At 36.8% G+C, this 22697-nt stretch overlaps 1 protein-coding gene and 1 pseudogene across 4 annotated transcripts in view; both read right to left on the bottom strand.

Moving 5' to 3' along the window:
- Window positions 1-22697, bottom strand: part of GRID2 (glutamate ionotropic receptor delta type subunit 2) — a 1428484-nt gene that overhangs the window by 524215 nt on the left and 881572 nt on the right. For all 4 annotated transcript variants that reach the window (XM_032400835.1, XM_032400836.1, XM_032400834.1 and 1 more), the window contains exons 7-8: window positions 22486-22647; window positions 4087-4206 (exon numbers count right to left, since the gene is read on the bottom strand). In XM_032400835.1, the coding sequence (XP_032256726.1) occupies window positions 4087-4206; window positions 22486-22647 (282 nt within the window). The remainder of the gene's footprint in view (window positions 1-4086; window positions 4207-22485; window positions 22648-22697) is intronic.
- Window positions 15744-20305, bottom strand: LOC116628725 (annotated as a pseudogene).

The raw sequence follows: 22697 nt of genomic DNA, 5'->3' as shown, positions 1-22697 counted from the left end.
ATGATAAAAACTCTCAATAAAGTACATTTAGAGGGAACATACCTCAACATAGTAAAGGAATATATGGAAAATCCACAGCTAATACTAAACCTGAGAGCTCTTCCTTTATGGTCAGGAATAAGACAAGCATGTGCACTCTCACCACTGTTACTTAGCATAGTACTGGAAGCCCTAGCCATAGCAATCAGACAACAAAAATAAATAAAAGTCAACCAAATCAGCAAGAAGAAGTAAAACTCTATTTGCAGATGACATGATACTCTATATAGAAACCCAAAGGATTCCACCAAAAAAACTGCTAGAACTGATACGTGAATTCAGTGAAGTCTCAGGATAAAAAAATCAATGTACAGAAATCTGTTGCATTTCTATACACCAATAATGAAGCAGCAGAAAGAGAAATTCAGGAATCAATCCCATTTACAACTGCACCAAAAATAGTAAGATACCCAGGAATAAACCTAACCAAAAAGGTGAAAGACCTGTACTCTGAAAACTATAAAACACCGATGAAAGAAATTGAAGATGACACAAAGAAATGGAAAAACATTCCATGCTCATGGATTGGAAGAATAAATATTGTTAAAATGTCTATACCACCCAAAGCAATCTACACATTTAATGCAATTCCTATCAAAATACCAACAACAGCATTTTTCACAGAGCTAGAACAAACAATCCTAAAATTTGCATGGAATCACAAAAGACCATGAACAGTCAACGCAGTCTTGAAAAAGAAAAGCAAAGCTGGATGCATCACAATTCCAGACTTCAAGTTATAAAGCTGGAGTGATCAAAACAGTATGGTATTGGCACAAAACAGACATATAGATCAATGAAACAGAAAAGAAAACTCAGAAATGTAACCCACAACTATTGCTCAATTAATCTTCAACAATGCCAGAAACAATATCCAATGGGAAAAAGACAGTCTCTTCAACAAATGATGTTAGAAAAACTGGACAGCAACATGCGAAAGAACGAAACTGGATCACTTTCTTACACCATACATAAAAATAAATTCAAAATGGATTAAAGAGTTAAATGTGAGACCTGAAACCATTAAAATCTGAGAGGAGAACACAGGCAGTAACCTCTTTGACATCGGCTGTAGCAACTTCTTTCTAGTTATATCTCCTGAGGCAAGGGAAACAAAAGCAAAAATAAACTATTGGGACTTCATCAAAGTAAAAATCTCCTGCACAGTGAAGGAAACAATCAAGAAAACAAAAAGGCAACCTATGAAATGGGAGAAGATATTTGCAAATGATATATCTGATAGAGGGTTAGTATCCAAAATATACAAAGAACTTCTAAAACTCAACACCCCAAAAATGAATAATCCAATTAATACATAGGCAGAAGACATGAGTGGACATTTTCCCAAAGAACACATACAAATGGCTAACACACACGAAAAGATGTTCAACATCTTATCATCAGGGAAATACAAATAAAAACTACAATGAGATATCACCTCACAACTGTGAGAATGGCTAAAATCAACAACACAAGAAACAACAGGTGCTGGCGAGGATGTGGAGAAAGGGAAACCCTCCCACACTATTGGTGGGAATGAAAACTGGTACAGCCACTCTGGAAAACAGTATGGAGATTCCTCAAGAAGTTAAAAATAGAACTATCCTATAATCCAACAATTATACTACTAGGTATTTACCCAAAGGATACAAAAATACTAATTTGAAGGGGCAGATGCACCATGATGTTTATAGCAGCATTGTCTACAATAGCCAAATTATGGAAAGAGCCCAAATATACATCAACTGATGACTGGATAAAGAAGATGTGGTGTATATATGCAATGGAATATTACTCAGCCATAAAAAAGAATGAAATCTTGCCATTTGCAGTGACATGGATGGAGCTAGAGAGTATTATGCTAAGCAAAATAAGTCAGTCAGAGAATGACAAATACCATATGATTTCATTCATATGTGGAATTTAAGAAATGAAATGGATGAACATGGGGGAAAAGAGATAGGCAAACTATAAAACAGGGTCTTAACTACAGAGAACAAACTGAGGATTGCTGGAGGCAAGGTGGGGGTCATGGGCTAAATGGGTGATGGGTATTAAGGAGGGCACTTGTGATGAGCACTGGGTGTTATATGTAAGTGATGAATCAGTAAATTCTACTCCTGAAACCAGTATTTTACTGTAAACAAACCCCTCCTGCCCACCTCTCCTCCAGTAACCCTCAGTTTGTTGACTATAGTTAAGAGTCTGTGAAACTAAATGCAATTTAAATAAAAATTTATATGTATATATAATATATATATATATTTGTAACTCCTAGAATCAATTATAAAAAAAAAAAAAGACAACCCAAAAGAATATGTCCAAAGGACTTGAGTGGGCAATTAATTCCAAAAGAAGTCTGAAGTGTCAAAAAGTACAAGAAAATATACAGAACGTTTTTATAATCAGGGAAATGAAAATTGAGACCATGAAGATATATCATTATATACCCAATAACTTAATAAGAATGTAAGTCTAATGAAACCAAAATTTGGTGAGAACACAGGGCAATGAGAACTCGTTACACTGTTGGTGGTATGAAAATTAGTAAATCTCTACAAAAATGGGTTTGAGGTCATAGGGTAAAGTTTCAAAATATGCTTTCTTATATTAATTAATTCTATTCCTGGATACCAAACCCACAGATATATATTCACAAGTTCAAGAGTATATATTTAAGATATGTCCAAGAATGTTCATAACAGCTTTGCTTATAATGGTCTAAAAATGGAAACAGACCAGAATGGATTGTCACACATTCATTTGGTAAAAACAATACAGTAATATATGGAAATAAACTACAACTACATGTAAGGACAAGAACAAATAACACAAACAGAATGTTGAACATAAGAAGCAAGAAAAAAGAATATATGAAATACTGAGTCCATTCATAAACTGAAATTTTGGCAAAACTCAATTATGTTATTTAAGGATACACATAGTGATAAAATTATACTTAAAATGTAAAGAAATGAATATCATAAAATTCAGACTACTGGTTATGCTACTGAGAAAGGAGGCCAGCGATGTATCAGGGAGAAGTATGTGGGGGTGATTAAGATGCTTGATATGTTATATTTCTTGGCTGTAGTAGTGGTTGTTTGCTTTAAAATAATTCACTGAACTATGCTTGTGTTTTATAGAGTTTTTATATGTCTCCTTTGTTTCGCTATAAAACAATAATTAAAAAAACATTAGGGTAGTTTCCACTCCTCTCTAGCATAAATTTACCAGGAAGTTTTTACTGTGGATTAGAATAACTCCTAACTTTGTCATATCTAAGTTTCTCTGCATCCTACTCTCAGCACTGGAGAGAAACACCTACTGAAGAACCTCTTATTCTCAATGCAGCCACCTTTATACAGTTAGAAATTAACAGCTGTGAGCTCTGGATGTACACTCAATTATCTTAGGTTTTTTCCTACCAAAAATACATAAACACGACAAATCCAAACTATAGAAAATTCATTTCTGCAGGGGTTTTTATTTTCTCTTTGAGAAAGTTAGTGAACCAGTAGTTCATAAAATATCCTTTATCGGCACTCATATTCTTACATGTGATTTGTAGTATAGAATAAGAGCTCATTTCCTGCAAACCATTTTCTACCTATTACATGACACATAGAATTTGAACTCCTGTTAATGTCACAGTTTAGAGTAGACTTTTCCTCTTTCTATATGAAATGTATCAAAGCTCTTATTCTGATTTTGGGCCTGTTACAAGTTAAAAACCAAGCAGTTATGCATTGTATAAATGTTAAATTCACTACTTTATACAAATTATTATTATAATGAATGGAAGATGATGCTAGTTCCCTAGATCACTTTTTTCCTTTAAATTATTCTAAGGCATAAATAGAATTTATTGCTTAATACTTCTGAGAAGTACTTAAGGTCATTTAAATGCCTAATTCTCCCCTCCCCATTCTCTTTCAAAATACAATATGGGCTTTAATGCATACTGTGATCATATAACATGGAGAAAAATCAAACAAAACTATAGTTACTTTAGGAAAAAACACGTATCAATGTGTCTGGTCTTACCTTGCGAACACCTCGGCCAAGCTCTTCTCCATAGTTGGTTCCAAGAATTTCAAAGTGGACATTGGGATTTCCTCCATTCTCTCCAAATTCTAGTTCTCCAGTCAACCCACTGACTCCACCCTAAAGTAAAGATATCAATGTAAGATTTCAGAAGAAGTAAAATAACAATAACAACAATAACAATAATAATGAGAAGTGGGAGAGAAGGAGAAAAAGAAGTTCTAGGAATACTATTTCCATCAACAAAATAAATATGATATCAAGCATGTAATTATTAACAGGCTATTGTACACATAATAAATAGGAGAGCAATTGAAAGTTGACCTTGAGAATAACTTAATCCAATCTCATCCACTTTACAAACAAGGGAATTTATACTCAAAGAGTCAAATGACTACTAAAATGACACCATGGTAGAGCTGAGGCTAAATTGCAGGCTAGGATTTTTGCCGCCATATCTTGTGAAATGCATAGTTCCATTAGTCAGAAAACAAGATGCTTCTGGAGAGCATAAAATCTACTCTGGAGACAAGTTTTGAAAATATTCTTTCTCTAGCACAATTCTATTCTAATTTGATTTGAAATTATATCTGGGAATCTTAAAAGCCATGGTTTCTAACTTATTGGAGATTTATTTTTTCCTTCTTCTTTAAAAATCTTTTCCAAATTAAAAAAAAAATTAAAAAGCTAAATTAGGCTTGAAATCTGTTTTTGCTCTTAAATAGTAATGCTGGCTGTTGAGATTCATTGGGAATTTCCAAACTTCATCTTTCATTCAACATGACAGATGTTCATTTCCCAACAGATGGCAATGTAGGTCATACTTCTCTCTCTCTCTTGTTTACCACTCCTTTCTCAGTTTAGTTGATCAGTCTTCACCTTATTTAGGATTTTACAAATTAAAATCATATTCCAAATCACTTCTATACTAAAGCATTTTAACTTAGAATTTCAGCCTGATAATCACACTTATTTGGAAAAGTTATCTCCATTTGTAAATTGCTTCAATTATCACCTTTATGATGTTGATACCCAACTATATCTCATTTTGCCATATCCTCTAATTCAACTTTTAGGCTTTTTTGGCAGGTTTTATGCTGTTTGCTATATCTTCTACTTCATCTGTGTTTGGTAGCCCATCATATGACTCTATGTTCATAACAGATATTCAATAAAACCATTGCTTAATCATTAATTTCAATATTTATTTCATTTTTGCAATAACAATAATCAACAAAACTGATCCTCCATGATTATTTCTTAATAAGCCAGCTTCTCTTTTATTATCTGGTTTTATTAATAAAATATGTTGAATTTGATATGTCTATGTTCTTCTCATACATGAGTTAGCAGTCAAAAGCATGGATTTTGGAGTCAGACTACCTGAATTTGATAAATGATGTCAGAATCCACTAGCTGGTAAACCTGGCTAAGTCACTGAATTTCTCTGTACCCCAATTTCTACATCTATTAAATAGCAAAATAATAGTGCCTACCCCAGAAGACTATTATGTGTCTTATAATACCATACCCATAAAGAATATAGAAGAGTGCTTTAAAAGTGGTGAGAGCTTAATTACTATCATCATCATCATCATCACCATCACCATTATCTACATGATTATTTCATTCTTTAATTTCAAAGACTTTCTAGTTTTGTCAGAAATTATAGACATACTCCTGGTCTTTTTCAACTAGTTTATTAGGGTTGCAAAATTTCATTATATGCTTGAATATTTACGTAGTTTTGGGAAATGTTTTTGCAAATTTTGACTCAGTTACATTTCATTGATTAGTATTTGGGGACAAAAAGTGTTAAAGCAGCTGGTCTCAGATCCACTCACTTCTTTTACTGTTATGTGTGCTGTGGGAGGAGGGGGTGCGGGCCAGGAGAAGAAAAAAAGAAAGGAGGTAAGTAAGTTTAATGTCCTTGTCAACTAGAACTCCAGGTAGAAACTAGTAATATTTAATAGGAAGAAGAGTCCTTATCTATAAAAGCCCTTAGCAGGATGTCCTCCACTGAAGACTTATTGTTGTAAATAAACTCAGAATCTGTAGATTAATGGTTTATAGCTCCCTGGAAGATGTCCTGAAGCTTTACACTTTTTAGAGTAAAAATGGAGACATTTCATAATGTATATGCTCTCTGTTGTGTGAGGCAAACTGATAAAACTTCCCTTGGAGACAGAATGTGCGTGTCCAACGTGGAAAGAAAGGATTCGGAGAACCATGTAGAATGCCCTACAATCTCTCTCTTCTGTGCCTCTTAATTTCCTGTATCTTGATATGGGCAAATGAACCTATTATTGCACGTCAATTTGATCCTATATGTTCATTCAGTATTAACATCTCAAAGAATCCAATTATCACTCTAAATTTGAAGACTGGAGTAAGTACAGTGGATCTTATTATCATTAATATCTCTAAATAGCAAATACTGTAGGAGTTTGACTCACAAATATAGCTTGTATTTCTAAACCTAAGTAAAATTCTCGGTATACCAAAATCTTCTATTAGAGATTTTCTTGTCCTCATTCATACATCTACCCCAATAATATCTCCTAATTACATCAGAGTTTAAGTTTCTGTCTCAGTACTTTATTTCTAGGGAAAAGAACAAAGATATTATATATCAATATGATTGCTACATTGCAAAAATGCTATACTCCTGAAATTTTTAAACTTTTGAGCACTAGATTGCCTGGCACTATATTATTATTCCCAGTCACTACTCATATGGCCTATCCATAGCTTGTATCTGGTACTGAGCAACTTAGTCTATTTACACTGTATACAAGGTACAAAAAAAAAAAAAAAAAAAAAAAAAAGTAAATCAGGGGACCTGCACTTAGTTAACTGTGGCCTCCACTTACCTTGTTCACCTTTTTGACTCTGTAATTTGTCTTCTTTGTGTTATATTCTTAATGAGCTATTAGCATGTGTAATCAGTAAGATCTTCCCTTGTGAAGATATAAGGGATGCTTGAGCGGTTGGAATTTCAAGTAAATAAACCCTTTATCTGAAGCCCCTTGTTATCTGCCCCCAACTTAACCTCTCTGATTTTTGATTGCCTAAGACTATTCCCATGCTTTTGAGCTTTTTATTTTTATTTTTTTTCTTTTTTCATTTATCCTCAAATCAACTTTGCAAACTGAGCCTTGATAAAAATATGTGCTGGCCAGGTGGTAATGAACAATCATTATCTTTGTACATGCACAGTTGCATTTTTTATCTCTTGGTGATGCAGCAGATTCTAAACAAAACAAGCTAATGGGACATTGATAGTATGAATAACACATACAAGTAATTTCTAAACGTCCTTTAAATTGACAGTAAAAATTGCTGCCAGAGTAAACCTTCTTTAAAATACCAAGTAAAATTGGTCTTGATTTCATCCTACCTAATTTATATAGGAATACCAGTGGGTATCAAATATAGAATGGAGAAAGGCAGAAAAATAAAATGAGGAGAATCAAAGGTTGGGAATAATTTATCACTGGATAATCAGTTTCTCAAAAGACAGAAGTTTGTTGTTCCCCTATAGATAGGATAAGTGGGGAAAAAAAAAGAAGAGAAAATATTTACTAAGAATTTATTTCTCTCTGTTATGAGGCTAAAGGACTTTTCCCTATGCTTGAACTGCACAGTAACTTAGAGATACTTTTGGAGGATCATATGGAAGATCAAATATTTATGACACTGGTCTAATTTCCTTATACATATTTCTAGGTTCCTTGCAACTTGCAGACATGCTTGGTAACCAAGAACACCCTGTTAAATAAATATGAGCCCAAAAAGGCAGAGATCACACTGAAAGATGCCAGACTCAGTGGTGTACCGTGGTGCCCTCATGTTTCATAAGTTAATTTCAGAGAGAAAAATCCCTGACAGAGGAAATATTACATTTCTACCCAGAAAAGAAATATAATGGTAGATAAATACTACATTATAAGATGAAGAAAACCACACACACACACACAAAAAACAACTTCATTTGTGTGAAATGTTTAGGAAAATTTGAAGTTGCCATATAACATTTATGTGTGTATATATATGCATACATATATGCATATGTGCATTTGCCTATATACCTATGCATTAAAATATTCATTCATAATAGATACTTGCAGCGAACCGAGAAGTCAATAGGGTATTGTTAGTATTTTGATTATGCTATCTGTATCTTAGAGAAAAAGAAACTGAGGTCCAGGTGACAAGTTATTTGAGGAACCTGAACTGAAATCTCCATCCCGTGCTTCATACTTCTTCCTCTAGACTATATAAACTGTGTGCCCAACATTATATATATATGTGCGTGTGTATGTGTGTGTGTGTGTATATATATATATATATATATATCTCATAGTGGATTGCTCAAAAATGTATGTTGAACTGAAATAAGTTAAATTTTATAGCATTTTACCCACTTCATGATTCAAATGCCCCGAAGCTGGAGTATACATTGACATGTCTACAAGAGTCCCTATTCTAAGGGCATAGACAGCATTTTAAAAGCTCTAGTAGCAAAAAAATTTATTTTCACACATTATTGTAAAAACGCTATATTGTATTCCAAGTCAGTACTGCTACTGGTAAGTCAGATTATGTTTTCCTAAATTATCTTTCTCTCCTTCAGGTTCATAAATTCTTTTTTTTTTTTTAAGATTTTATTTATTTATTTGAGACAGAGAGAATAAGAGAGAGAGAGAGAGAGCACATGAGAGGGGGGAGGGTCAGAGGGAGAAGCAGGCTCCCTGCCGAGCAGGGAGCCCGATGCGGGACTCGATCCAGGGACTCCAGGATCATGACCTGAGCCAAAGGCAGTCGCTTAACCAACTGAGCCACCCAGGCGCCCGAGGTTCATAAATTCTAAACGGTACATGGTGCTTTACACCAAAAGCAAAGTAATATGTTTTCATTCCTCTAAGTATACAAATTAAATAACAACAACAACAAGAGCCCTAACTTATTAGGGTTACTTTTGTCCAAGTCAGAAGCCTAGAACCCTCTCTTCTCCCCTGCACATTTATGTTAAATCACCAAATCTTATTTTAATCACCTAAACATCTCTCAAAGACATCTATTTCTATCCATCCCTACCACCAACACCATTGCCCTGGTTTCCTTTGAGTTGGAACACCAGACTGTTAAGTCTCATTTTCTCATCCAGTCTGTCTTGGTCCAATGGCAGCTGCAGAATGAATTCTCCACTTGGCAGCCACTGAGTAATCCAATTTTGTCACCACCACCCCGCCCCCACATTTAAAATATCTCAGTAGCTTAAGCTTGCCCCTTAAATAAAGTTCAGGAACTTGAATATGGTTTACAAAACTTTTCATGATCTTTCCCTGTCTACCTTATTTTAGCTAATGAGGAACCAAGTCCCTATTCTACCTCTCTTCTAGCCACCCCAGTTTTATTTCAGATGCCTACATGCGCCAAGCACTCTTTCCTCCAAGCCTGAGAATATTCTGTTGCCCTTGCATGAAACATTGTTCCTTCCCCATTCCTGGAATACTCTTCCCTTTCTTTTCCCGGCTAATAACTACTCATCTTAAATGTTTCCACCTATCTGTCATTCTTATAGCTAAGGATGTCCTCCAGTCACATATTTCCAGAATAGTTGGTGTTTCCCTTTTGTAGAACTAATCAGACTTGTAATTATTTTTGATATTTCTATTTTCCTTCCTTATTCTGTGATCTCACAGTACAGCGTATGGTAGCACTCAGTAAATATTTGTTGAATGAATATTAGAATTAGAGTAATTTCAATATTTTTGCCATTTCAAAGAATACTTCTTTAGATACCAAGATGCATTAAGATCTCTTTTAGATAGGACAGGTATCGATACAAGAAAATGTATTGGTACTAAATGATTTGAGATACTGACATAAATGTTGATATATTCTATTTTGCTACATATAGTATTGAAAATAATCACCATAAAGGATTTAGCAGAAATTGATCAATTAAGCCAATGCTGAAGTATTTGATTTAAGGATCTATCAAATCTTGATTGGCTTACTCATGTAGAATACATAGAAAATGTCAGTGTTTATATGTACTCACATATTTTGAGTGTAGTATTTTTCTTAGGTTTTTTTTTTTTAGTTAAACTAAAAGATATAAGCATATATTTTTTTTTCTAAAACTCAGCTCTCATTTTGTCATATCCTTGCTCAAAAATTCTTTAGGGCTTTTTATTTACATACAAAATAAATTCCTCAATCTCTTTCCAGTTGACTATTCTCTCCATGTATTTTATGCACTCTGGTAAATTAATCAATTGTTGTCATTGTCCACATAATTTATTCCAATAGATACGGCAGCTAGAGTGCTCCCACCACCTGAAATATCCTCTTTTCCATAGCTTTACCTATCTTAAACCTGTTAATTTTCTAGTTCCCATTAATATGCTATCAGTTTCATGCAAATTCTTCTAATGTGTTTTCTCTGTTTTGGGTCAGGTTTCCCAGAAAATAGCTCTGAAATGGGGATTTGCTTGTGTGCAGCAGGGTTACCTGAAGTCCTCCTAAGAAAAGCACCTGCAAGGGAGTGAAAGAAGAGGGGCTGGGAAGGGAGAGGTGAAACAGTGCTGGAAATACAGCAAGGGCTCAGGTGATGCCTGGGGCCAGTCCCTGGGGAGGAGTAAAATAACTCTGGAGTTATCCCCATCAGAGGCAAGGGACTCAGACTATTCTGCAATGATGGGTCACTGGGTGCATACAACTCTAGGAACGGAGTGGAACAGCTCCCTGCTGCGCAGGGCAGTTCCTGGACAGAGGCTCAGCTGTGTGCCTTCCTGGGAAAGAGCACCACAGCTGAGAAATCGGGATCTGAGTGTGTACCACCGCATGGTACACTCTTTCTAAGATTCCACAGGGTCCTATTTTTACCACTTTGGGGGCCTTTCGTTGTCTCTCACCTTAGAGGATAGCTTTTTGTATAATAATGCCAATATTCATTACTAGGCTCTAAATTCTTTCTTGGGTAGTCACATAAAAGGGTTTGAATAATACATTCCACACTATAGGCATGTGATAAATATCTGTTAAAAGTGATAAATACATGAATGAACAGAGCGTACTCTTGAAAGCTGTTTCAACATTAACAGTAAGAAAAAAATAGAAAATGATTGCCATTTAATTTTAGAACAAGTCTGTAAATAAAAATACTCTGCCCACATTGCCTGAATGTAATATTATTCCACAAGCTAAGAAAGACGGTAGATCTGTATGGATTAAACTGATTTCTAAATGTCCCAGGGAAGTGGTTTTCAAACTGTGGTTCTAAGAACCAGTTGTGGTGGGAGTCCATCTATGGAGATCCTCCCCGACTTTCTTCCAGAGCAGCTCAGCTGTTGTTTTACTTATTATTTAGTTTAAAAGGCTTGAAAGCTTTCTCTAGGGCAGGTAACCTTAACAAATTTAAATTATACAACATGAAAACCCTTACCAAAATATATAATACAATTAAATGTAGGTTCTCATAATACACTAAAGAATGCATATGTGTTGGATTCCAAAATCCTCAACAAAATCCTAGCTAATAGGATCCAACAATACATTAAAAGGATCATCCACCATGACCAAGTGGGATTTATCCCCGGGATGCAAGGGTGGTTCAACATTCGCAAATCAATCAATGTGATAAAACACATTAATAAGAGGAGGGAGAAGAACCATATGGTCCTCTCAATTGATGCAGAAAAAGCATTTGACAAAATACAACATCCTTTCCTGATTAAAACTCTCCAGAGTATAGGGATAGAGGGAACATTCCTCAAGCTCATAAAATCCATCTATGAAAAACCCACAGCAAATATCATCCTCAATGGGGAAAAGCTGAGAGACTTTCCCTTAAGATCAGGAGCACGTCAAGGGTGCCCACTCTCACCACTGTTGTTCAACATAGTACTAGAAGTCCTAGCAACAGCAATCAGACAACAGAAAGAAATAAAAGGTATTCAAATTGGCAAAGAAGAAGTCAAACTCTCTCTTTTCGCAGACGACATGATACTTTATGTGGAAAACCCAAAAGACTCCACCCCCAAATTACTAGAACTCATCCAGCAATTCAGTAATGTAGCAGGATACAAAAATCAATGCACAGAAATCAGTTGCTTTCTTATACACTAACAACGCAACTGTAGAAAGAGAAATTAGAGAAACGATTCCATTTACAATAGCACCAAAAACCATAAGATACCTTGGAATAAACCTAACCAAAGAGGTAAAGGATCTATACTCTAGGAACTACAAAACACTCATGAAAGAAATTGAAGAAGATACAAAAAGATGGAAAAATATTCCATGCTCATGGATCGGAAGAATAAACATTGTTAAAATGTCTCTGCTACCCAGAGCAATCTATACCTTCAGTGCCATCCTGATCAAAATTCCAATGACATTTTTCAAAGTGCTGGAACAAACAATCCTAAAATTTGTATGGAATCAGAAAAGACCCCGAATCACCAAGGAGATGTTGAAAAAGAAAAACAAAGCTGGGGGCATCACATTGCCCGATTTCAAGCCATATTACAAAGCTGTGATCACCAAGACAGCATGGTACTGGCACAAAAACAGACATACAGACCAATGGAACAGAAGAGAGAACCCAGATATGGACCCTCAACTCTATGGTCAAATAATCTTTGACAAAGCAGGAAAAAACATGCAATGGAAAAAAGAGTCTCTTCAATAAATGGTGCTGGGAAAATTGGACAGCCACATGCAGAAGAATGAAACTCGACCATTCTCTAACACCATTCACAAAGATAAACTCAAAGTGGATGAAAGACCTCAATGTGAGACAGGAATCCATCAAAATCCTAGAGGAGAACATAGGCAGTAACCTCTTTGACATCGCGCCCACAGCAACTTCTTTCAAGATACATCTCCAAAAGCTAGTGAAACAAAAGCAAAAATGAACTTTTGGGACTTCATCAAGATAAAAAGCTTCTGCACAGCAAAGGAAACAGTCAACAAAACAAAGAGGCAACCCACAGAATGGGAGAAGATATTTGCAAATGACACTACAGATAAAGGGCTGGTATCCAAGATCTATAAAGAACTTCTCAAACTCAACACCCAAAAAACAAATAATCAAGTCAAAAAGTGGGCAGAAGAGATGAACAGACACTTCTCTGAAGAAGACATACAAATGGCTAACAGACACATGAAAAAAGGTTCATCATCATTAGCCATCAGGGAAATCCAAATCAAAACCACACTGAGATACCACCTTACACCAGTTAGAATGGCAAAAATGGACAGGGAAAGAAATAACAAATGTTGGAGAGGTTGTGGAGAAAGGGGAACCCTCTTACACTGTTGGTGAGAATGCAAGTTGGTACAGCCACTTTGGAAAACAGTGTGGAGGTTCCTCAAAAATTTAAAAATAGAGCTACCCTATGACCCAGCAATTGCACTACTGGGTATTTATCCCAAAGACACAGATGTAGTGAAAAGAAGGGCCATATGCACCCCAGTGTTCATAGCAGCAATGTCCGCAATAGCCAAACTGTGGCAAGAGCCGAGATGCCCTTCAACAGATGAATGGATAAAGAAGATGTGGTCCATATATACAATGGAATATTACTCAGCCATCAGAAAAGATGAATACCCAACTTTTACATCAACATGGATGGGACTGGAGGAGATTATGCTAAGTGAAATAAGTCAAGCAGAGAAAGTCAATTATCATATGGTTTCACTTATTTGTGGAACATAAGGAATAACATGGAGGACATTAGGAGAAGGAAGGGAAAAACGGGCGGGGGGAATTGGAGGGAGAGATGAACCATGAGAGACTATGGACTCTGAGAAACAAACAGGATTTTAGAGGGGAGGGGGGAGGGGGGATTGGTTAGCCCGGTGGTGGGTATTAAGGAGGGCACGTACTGCATGGAGCACTGGGTGTTACACGAAAACAATGGATCGTGGATCACTACATCAAAAACTAATGATGTATAGTATGGTGACTAACATAACATAATAACATTAAAAAAAAAAAAGAATGCATATGTGTGCTAATAAACTTTTCGCCACAAGAGCTTTTAAAAATGTAGTCCATGCCTTTAGAACTGTCCCCTTGCAGACTCATCAATGCACACTCCAAATTCAAGGCATTTGAAAAAGCCACATTGAAACTAAGATATTGTTTATATAATATTTACACATGGTACCTCTACCCTTGATTTCTTGGTGTGTGGTATTTTCTTTAGCCAAATGATTTTGACAGTAGTGAATAAAACTACCACTATGAGGATGGGTTAGCCTGGTGATGGGTATTGAGGAGGGCACGTTCTGCATGGAGCACTGGGTGTTATGCACAAACAATGAATCATGGAACACTATATCTAAAACTAATGATGTAATGTATGGGGATTAACATAACAATAAAAAAATTTAAATAAAAAAAAAACTACCACTATGAACAAGGAAAAGGATAAATAGTATGGTATATAGAACACAGAGTTGGAAGCCAAACAACTTGGTAATAAAACTAATTTGCTTTGTAACCAACCCTTAATAAGTCATTTAATTTTTCTGAGGCTCAGTTTTCTCCACCTTAACACTGGGGAAGGATTATCTTTATTTTATATGGGTTACTAATAAATAAAAAAAGTACAAAAATAGTAAAATAAAAATAGAAAGATACATTACTTACCTAATTAAAAAAATGTCTTTTCAAATAATACCTTTGAAATACTTAATAGCAAAACACCTTTGGCATATTTATTAAACCAAGATGCTATTTATCATCAAAATTACACAAGTTTAGAAGTAGAAGCTAAAGCAGTTAGTCAAGAAAAGTTTTATTTTATTATTTTTAAAGTTCTGTCATTTATTCATGAAAAAAGTTTTGTACAGTAGGATAAAGTGGCAGACATTAACCTAGAACCCAATCACTTCCAACCATTAATTCCTGATCTTACAGTAGCCATGAGACCCAGCCTCTAGAAGGAATTATGTTTGAGTGCTATAACAGGGAGAAAGGCTCTGATTAAGTCTTATTTCATATTACAAAACCCCCAAGTATATGGATGCTTGCTATTAGAAAGTCAAGCACAAAAAACATGACCCAGACTGCTACCTTCAAAAAACACTGGCATCCAGGGGCGCCTGGGTGGCTCAGTTGGTTAAGCGACTGCCTTCGGCTCAGGTCATGATCCTGGAGTCCCTGGATCGAGTCCCGCATCGGGCCCCCTGCTCGGCAGGGAGTCTGCTTCTCCCTCTGACCCTCCCCCTCTCATGTGCTCTCTCTCAAAAAAAAAAACAAAAAATTTTAAAAAAAAAAAAAAAAAAAAAAAAACACTGGCATCCAGCTATCTGTATATACATACAGATTAAAAACCCTGGTGCTAAAAAAAAAACAAAAAACAAAACAAAACAAAAAAACGGCACTACAAGAAAATAATTTCTACCATATATGTTGTAACTGGTATCATATTTTTACTCAAAATGTGGAGGGATAAATGAAAACACACACTTTATGAAAACCTACCCTTTCCTAAGAAAATTGAACCCAAGTTAAAAATTTCTTATGGACCCAGATAATGATTTTAAGAATCTATTTCTGCTGATGGCAGCATGGCAGCTGACTGGCCTATATGCCAAACATATATGGAAGCAAGTGCAATGCCCAAGTGCAGACAAGCAGAACACCCAGCACTGCTCACAAAAGATTCAGAGCAAGCAAACAGTTTTTCCAGCCACTGTCAAGATGTCATCATCAGCTAAAGCATGCAGCGCTTCTTCAAACATACCTTTGGTAATGGCTATGTCAGATTGTCCCTGAATATCCTCAAAAAGTTGTGAGTATTTTAGAGTTGGTGTTTGCCGTTACATAAACTAAGTTTTTTCAGTGTTTCAGCTAACCCTTCTCTCCGTTTCAGAGAGGTGGTATTCATTTCTGTAGCAAGAATAGATATGTCCATAGTGTCAGTCCAGGGGTTCTGCTAAGCGAATTAAGGATTTCAGCTGACAAGGGTATGCAGAAACCATTCCTCAGCTACTACTAATCTTCTGATCTCCCTCAAATCTACATAACCCTGGATGAGAGCCTGGGTGGCTTGCTGGCTCAGCCAAGACATGACTGTGCTGTGAGCATAAGCAATGGAGTTCTTCAATACTGCCACATTTGTGAACCCCTTCTCTACTTGCTCCTTGCTCTGGTAGTGCAGAGCGACGAGGTGGTGAACCAGATGCCTGTCACAGGCTTCATCCTGAGGGTCCAGCATGAGGAAGATCAAATCAAACCTTGATAATAACATGTGAGGTAGCTGGGTATTACCAATGGCTGTTTTTTAGGGTTCCACTGAGACTCAATAGAATTTGCCACTGCCAGGATACAGGTGTGTGCACTGAGCTGACAAATAATCCCAGCCTTTGCAATAGAGAGTCAGCTGTCCCATGACGTTGTGCAATGCTGATCTCCTATTTTCATTCATCTTCTCAAACTTATCAATACAGCAGATGCTATCGTCACTTAGGTCAAAGGCACCAGTCTTTAGGACCACCTGTCTCATCTCAGGGTCTTTTGTTACTTAACACCGTTAAGTCAGTCCCAGGAGACTGGGTTGTACATATACTGCAGAAGCTGGGACTTACTGGTCCCAGGGTCACCACACATCAGGATGTTGTTCTCAGCACAAAGTGTGTCCTTTCCCATGTGACTAAAATCTTTCCTTTTTCTAAGGAAGAGCTGAAGCAAGACTCCCTTTTTTAAATCTTCATGTTCTTACATGCTCGGAGCTGAGACTGAAGCAATCCTCTCATAAATGCCTTGCTTTCTGTAAAGCTCCTTAAGCAATACCACATGCTTCTCTGAAAAAAGTTTCCGTTCTATATCTTCATCTGCTTCTTCATGCAGATGTTCTGCATCCATTTTCTGATAATAAATGCCATCAATGTGGGTTTTGTAGACAGACTTCACATTACTCACTCTTGAATTGACTCAGTAAGAACAGCTCGATAGATGTCTGTACTGTATACTCTGTCCCCAGGTTGAACCTTGTCAACAAGATCATTGTGAGTAAAGAGGATGACAGCATGAAGCATCTGCCTTGCAGGCATATTTTCAGAAGACTCTTGAAGTTTGATCATCTGCTTGTCTGAGAACACAGAGTGGTTGTAGGTCAGCCCTCACCCACGTAGGGCTCAGCGATTCAACCATGGTCCATTTCCACCAAGGCAATGGGAGTGCACACCTGGCATTGCAAGAAGGATTTCTGCATCTCGGGAAGCAGGTGCAACATCCTAATCAACATGCCACTGATGGTGACAGACTGGTCAATGTCTTCCGAATTCAGACTCATGCAATTAGTCTTCAACACAGTGAATGGTCCTACTTAAATCTGATGCTGTATGACTGAGTCCGGTAACTGTCAAAGAATATCTCATTGACAACCATGTTAAAAGTTAAGATAACTTCCTGTGGGTGTACAGATTTTTGTCAAATGATTTTATTAGTTTACACTTTAACATGACTCCCTAATAATATCACCCCATCATTGCACGTACAAACATCCAGCAATATCTACAGAAACATTGTCTTCTTCAGCCAGAGGGTCAATAAAACGTTGAAGAAAACCCCCAAATTTTCTTCACACGTTGCCATATTTACATATGTTGCTCAAATCACAAGTTTTTGGCCTAGAGACTGCTCACTAACCACTGTATCCTCTGTTGCTGGTCCATCCTGCAAATTCACCTACAGACTCTGATGTAGACCCCACATCAGGCCTCTACCTTATGGGTGTGCCGCTAACACCATGGCTTGGGGTTCCTTCTACTTAAGAGCTGAAAGTGCCTTATGTCAGTGGTGAATTAACATTAAAATCAAGTGTGAATAGTTGAAGAATGCATCAGAAGAGAGCTGTAAAATAATATGTCCTGTGTGGCAGTCTTCTGCAGGTCAGTTCCAGGTCAGGTTGGCATCAGCAGCAGCTCTCCTGTAGAGGCAGAATTCTCACCTCTACATCTCTGAGATGGAGATGACCTGGCATTCTCACCTGGAGCAGGAAAAGATGGCCACCTCTGAGGTACGTAAGCCTCTCAGGTGTACCTGACAGGTCATGTTCCCAGACAGCCCCAAGAACATTTTTTTTAAGCTTTTGAAAGTTTTGATAAGATATAAAATATTAAAATTAGGGGATAACATTAATTTTACTTGAGGATGATATCAATGTCTACTTGAAAAAGACAAGAGAATAAACTACAAAGGAAGAAGCGAGAATCAGGAGTCAAGCTTCAAGAACTGATCAGCTCAATCACAAAATAATATCAAACATCAGCAACTGCCTTACATACCTACAATACCTAGTTTGAAAACGTAATGGAAACAAATTCTATTCATGATAGTGTGTACACACATGCACACACACAGACAAACATACTCCAAACTTTACAAAATTTTAGGAATATAATGCAAATATGTATGAAGGACACCAGTCTTTATTGAGGGCTATAAAAAGATGACTATATGGATAGATACCATGTCCATGGGTGGGGAAGACTCAATATTTTAAAAATTATAACTCAAAATGAATCTCTAAAATTCATATAAATAGCAATGGCTTGGGAGTTACTGATAATATCTGGGAAAAATAAACATTTGAGAATTGACCGCTATTTTTTTTTAAAGAAGAGAAACGTGGAAGTACCTATCTTACCACTTCATAAAATACATTGTAAGGCTTCCATACAACAGTGTCCTGGAAACCACCGCCTCTCCCCCCCGACCCCCCATATAAATGTACTGGATATTTACAGTACTTATGTCAACTGTGTTGTTTCTTAACTTTTTGGTCTCACCCCCCGCCTAAAAAGAAAATAAATTAATTAAGGGACAGACCCTCAGTCTTTCACTTGTCCCTTCACAGTGACACAGAGGCTTTGGAAAGTATATATAGCATGCCCTTAATATAGACATGCAGTGGTTACTTGAATGTAATTAAAAATTTTATCACTAGAATGTTCCAGTTGTAATAAAGAGCCTGACCTCATTTGTGATGTTTGGCTGCTGATTTCTTTCTAAGCTTTGGTCTCCCTTTCCCCTTTGGCTCCACATCTGGACATGCCAATCAAGAAAGCTCATCCTGCACCTCCTTTGCTGACACCAATAGGAAATATAAGCCTTGAAAATCTCTAGCCCAAGTACATGGGAATTTTTCCCAGTCCCACCTCTTAGCCACTAGCAAAACCTGACCCCCTCTCGCTGCCTGGCCCAAGCCAGCCTCGATATCCCTGAGCCCACTCTGCTCTCCTGGGAGTTCCTGTATGAGTAGTAACCTTTCTTTCAAATTTTCCTGGTGCATGCAGTATTATCAACCTTGACATCTGAATGGGATGACCAAAATACTCTTAGGAGGCAAAGTAATATGACTGGGGAAAAAATAACTCTATTTTTGTTAAAGTCAATTTGAAATGTGAGACAACAAATAATGAAACTGAGCATGTGATTCTTGATCTCGGTGTGAGGTGTTCAAGCCCCACATTGGGCTGAGTTTACTTAAAAAACATAAGGAAACTGAATATCTGCAATGATATATATCATTCAAACTTAGTCTCTAAATACATAGAATGGATATACCCCTTTAAAAAGTGTCACTGGGCTGAAAGCTTACTGGGACAAATATACAAATATTCCCCCCAAAATAAATGTCATAACTATTATATTAAATTATTATTTTGATTATACATTTTCCAACAGCAACATTTTGTATAATTGAATTGTTCCATGAGAACCACCTACCTATTACAGTGTGTCTATTTCCCTCCCACTAATACTTTCACTAAATAAGTATCTCCTAAGCAACCTCCCAAACTATTATCCTGTCTTTGTGAGGAACTTTCAGAAGAATGAATATATTCAGGTTCCTGCATCCTAGCCAAACCATGAATTAATAAATTGGCAGGATCAGAATCATGTTCAACAACTTCCCTTGGATTCATACCTGCCAAATCTCTACATAGACAGATAGGGAGATCTTGGCAACACTTTGAGTTTAGATTTGACTTATTCATTTTTTAGTTGAAATATCTTACTCTGCCAATATATTCAAGGCATTTAATTCTCAAACACTTCTGTTGATAAGAGTCTAAATTCTCATTAAGGCAATTCTTTCACAAAGAGGAAACATACCAAAAGAAAGGTCCAGGCTATTCTCCATTTGCAACATTTCTTTCTTCCACTTCCTGGTTTCTTGTACATGTAGTTCACTTCTAATGATAAATTTTTAATTTTTTCTCTGGCTTTTCTAAATACATTCATATTTCATTCGACTAGCTGTTTCTCTTTTTGTTTCAGGAGCGAAAGGCGAACACATCAGAGAGAAAAAGGGATGGGTAAAATGAGGAACATAAACTTCCAAATGTCTGTCTTCTTTGTGTAAAGGGTACAGGAGAAATTTGTTTGTTTTATTAATCATTTCATTTTAAATCCAAGAAGCTGTGTGAGACAAACGGAAAATGCCAGCAAGGATGACATGACAAAGAGGCTAATAAACTGCAGGATGCTTGCACCGTTGAGAGAGCTAAACAGCATAAACTGCCTCCCGGGAACAGAGCACGTAGCTCAGCCAAAGCAGGTCACAGCCAGGCTAAACACTACACTGACAGTGACGAAGAAGAATGCACCAAATATCTAAAATAGTTCATGAAGCCTGCAAAATATTAACTGTTTAAGAATTATATCTTTTTTATAAGATAAATTAAAGATCATCTCCTCTAATGTCTTACCATGTATCATGTCATCGAAAAACAGTGAAGTCTTGTGCTTATTTTTTTCAGCTGATGGTACATTTTAAAGAAAAAGAAAACCCCAACTATTTATACTTTGTGACAGGCCCCAAAATAAGTTGAGTATCTCTAATCCTAAGGGTATAACAAAGGCAATTGAAAACATTTCAACTACTAACTTTATACTTGCATACAATTCCCTGAGAAGTAAGTAAGGTCTCCTTGTTTTATGCATGTATGTGACTTTCTTACTTTGTTTCTTAATTTTTTTTTTAAATCAGAAAGAGAGAGAGTGAGAGAGTGAGTACAAGCAGGGGGAGTGGCAGGCAAAGGGAGAAGCAGGCTCCCTGCTGAGCAAGGAGCCTGATGTGGGACTCGATCCCAGGACCTTAGGATCATGACCTGAACTGAAGGCAGACACTTAACTGGCTGAGCCACCCAGGCGTCCCTGACCTTGTTTCTTTTAATGTTTCATTTCTCTATTACACTGCCTTGTGCTTTGAATTGACAACAATATTGGTGACAAAAAAAATCCTTTTAAAAGATATCTCAACAAAAAATGACTTACTGTATCCCCTTTAGGTGAAAATTAAGGAGAGTAAAACGTTAATCAAAAATTACCTTCTTTCTAGAAACATCGCCAAAGGCAAGGGAAGCAAGGGCAAAAATGAACTATTGGGACTTCATCAAGATAAAAAGCTTTTGCACAGCAAAAGAAACAGTCAACAAAACCAAAAGACAACCGACAGAATAGGAGAAGATATTTGCAAATGACGTATCAGATGAAGGAAGGGCTAGTATCCAAAATCTATAAAGAACTTCTCAAACTCAACACCCAAAGAACAAATGATCCAATCAAGAAATGGGCAGAAGACATGAACAGACATTTTTCCAAAGAAGACATCCAAATGGCCAACAGACACATGAAAAAGTGCTTAACACTGCTCGGCATCAGGGAAATCCAAATCAAAACCTCAATGAGATACCACCTCACACCAGTCAGAAAGGCTAAAATTAACAAGTCAGAAACAAACAACCAGTCAGAAAGGCTAAAATTAACACACACAGAGGAATATTATGCAGCCATCAGAAAGAATGGAATCTTGCCATTTGCAACAACGTGGATGGAACTGGAGGGTATTACACTGAGCAAAATAAGTCAATCAGAGAAAGACATGTATCATATGACCTGACTGATATGAGGAATTCTTAATCTCAGGAAACAAACTGAGGGTTGCTGGAGTGGTGGGGGGTAGGAGTCATGGGGTGGCTGGATGATAGACATTGGGGAGGGTATGTGCTATGGTGAATGCTGTGAATTGTGTAAGACTGTTGAATCACAGACCTGTACCTCTGAAACAAATAATACATTATATGTTAAAAAAAAGAAGAGAGTAGGAAGGGAAAAATGAAGGGGGAAATCGGAGGGGGAGACGAACCATGAGAGACGATGGACTCTGAAAAACAAACTGAGGGTTCTAGAGGGGAGGGGGGTGGGAGGATGGGTTAGCCTGGTGATGGGTATTAAAGAGGGCATGTATTGAATGGAGCACTGGGTGTTATACGCAAACAATGAATCATGGAACGCTACATCAAAAACTAATGATGTCATGTATGGTGATTAACATAACATAAAAAAAAAAAAAAAGTTACCTTCTTGATGGTCTCCAGCATGGAACGCCCTCCCTGCCAAGGCTTGGAATTCTTTCTGATACACGACAAACTGGCCATGCTGTGCCATTTTCGGTCCTCCAGTTTTTTATGAAAAGCATTAGCAAGCAAAAGCACTGTGTCATATATGTAAAGGTTTGAAATCTGAAAAGACATTAGATGGTAATCATTAGAATCATTGATGCCGACCATCA

This window comes from Phoca vitulina, unplaced genomic scaffold (genome assembly GCF_004348235.1).
Source record: "Phoca vitulina isolate PV1807 unplaced genomic scaffold, GSC_HSeal_1.0 scaffold3, whole genome shotgun sequence".
Classification (NCBI taxonomy): domain Eukaryota; kingdom Metazoa; phylum Chordata; class Mammalia; order Carnivora; family Phocidae; genus Phoca; species Phoca vitulina.
The sequence above is the reverse complement of the archived record's forward strand: the minus strand, read 5'-3'. Positions and strand labels throughout refer to the sequence as shown.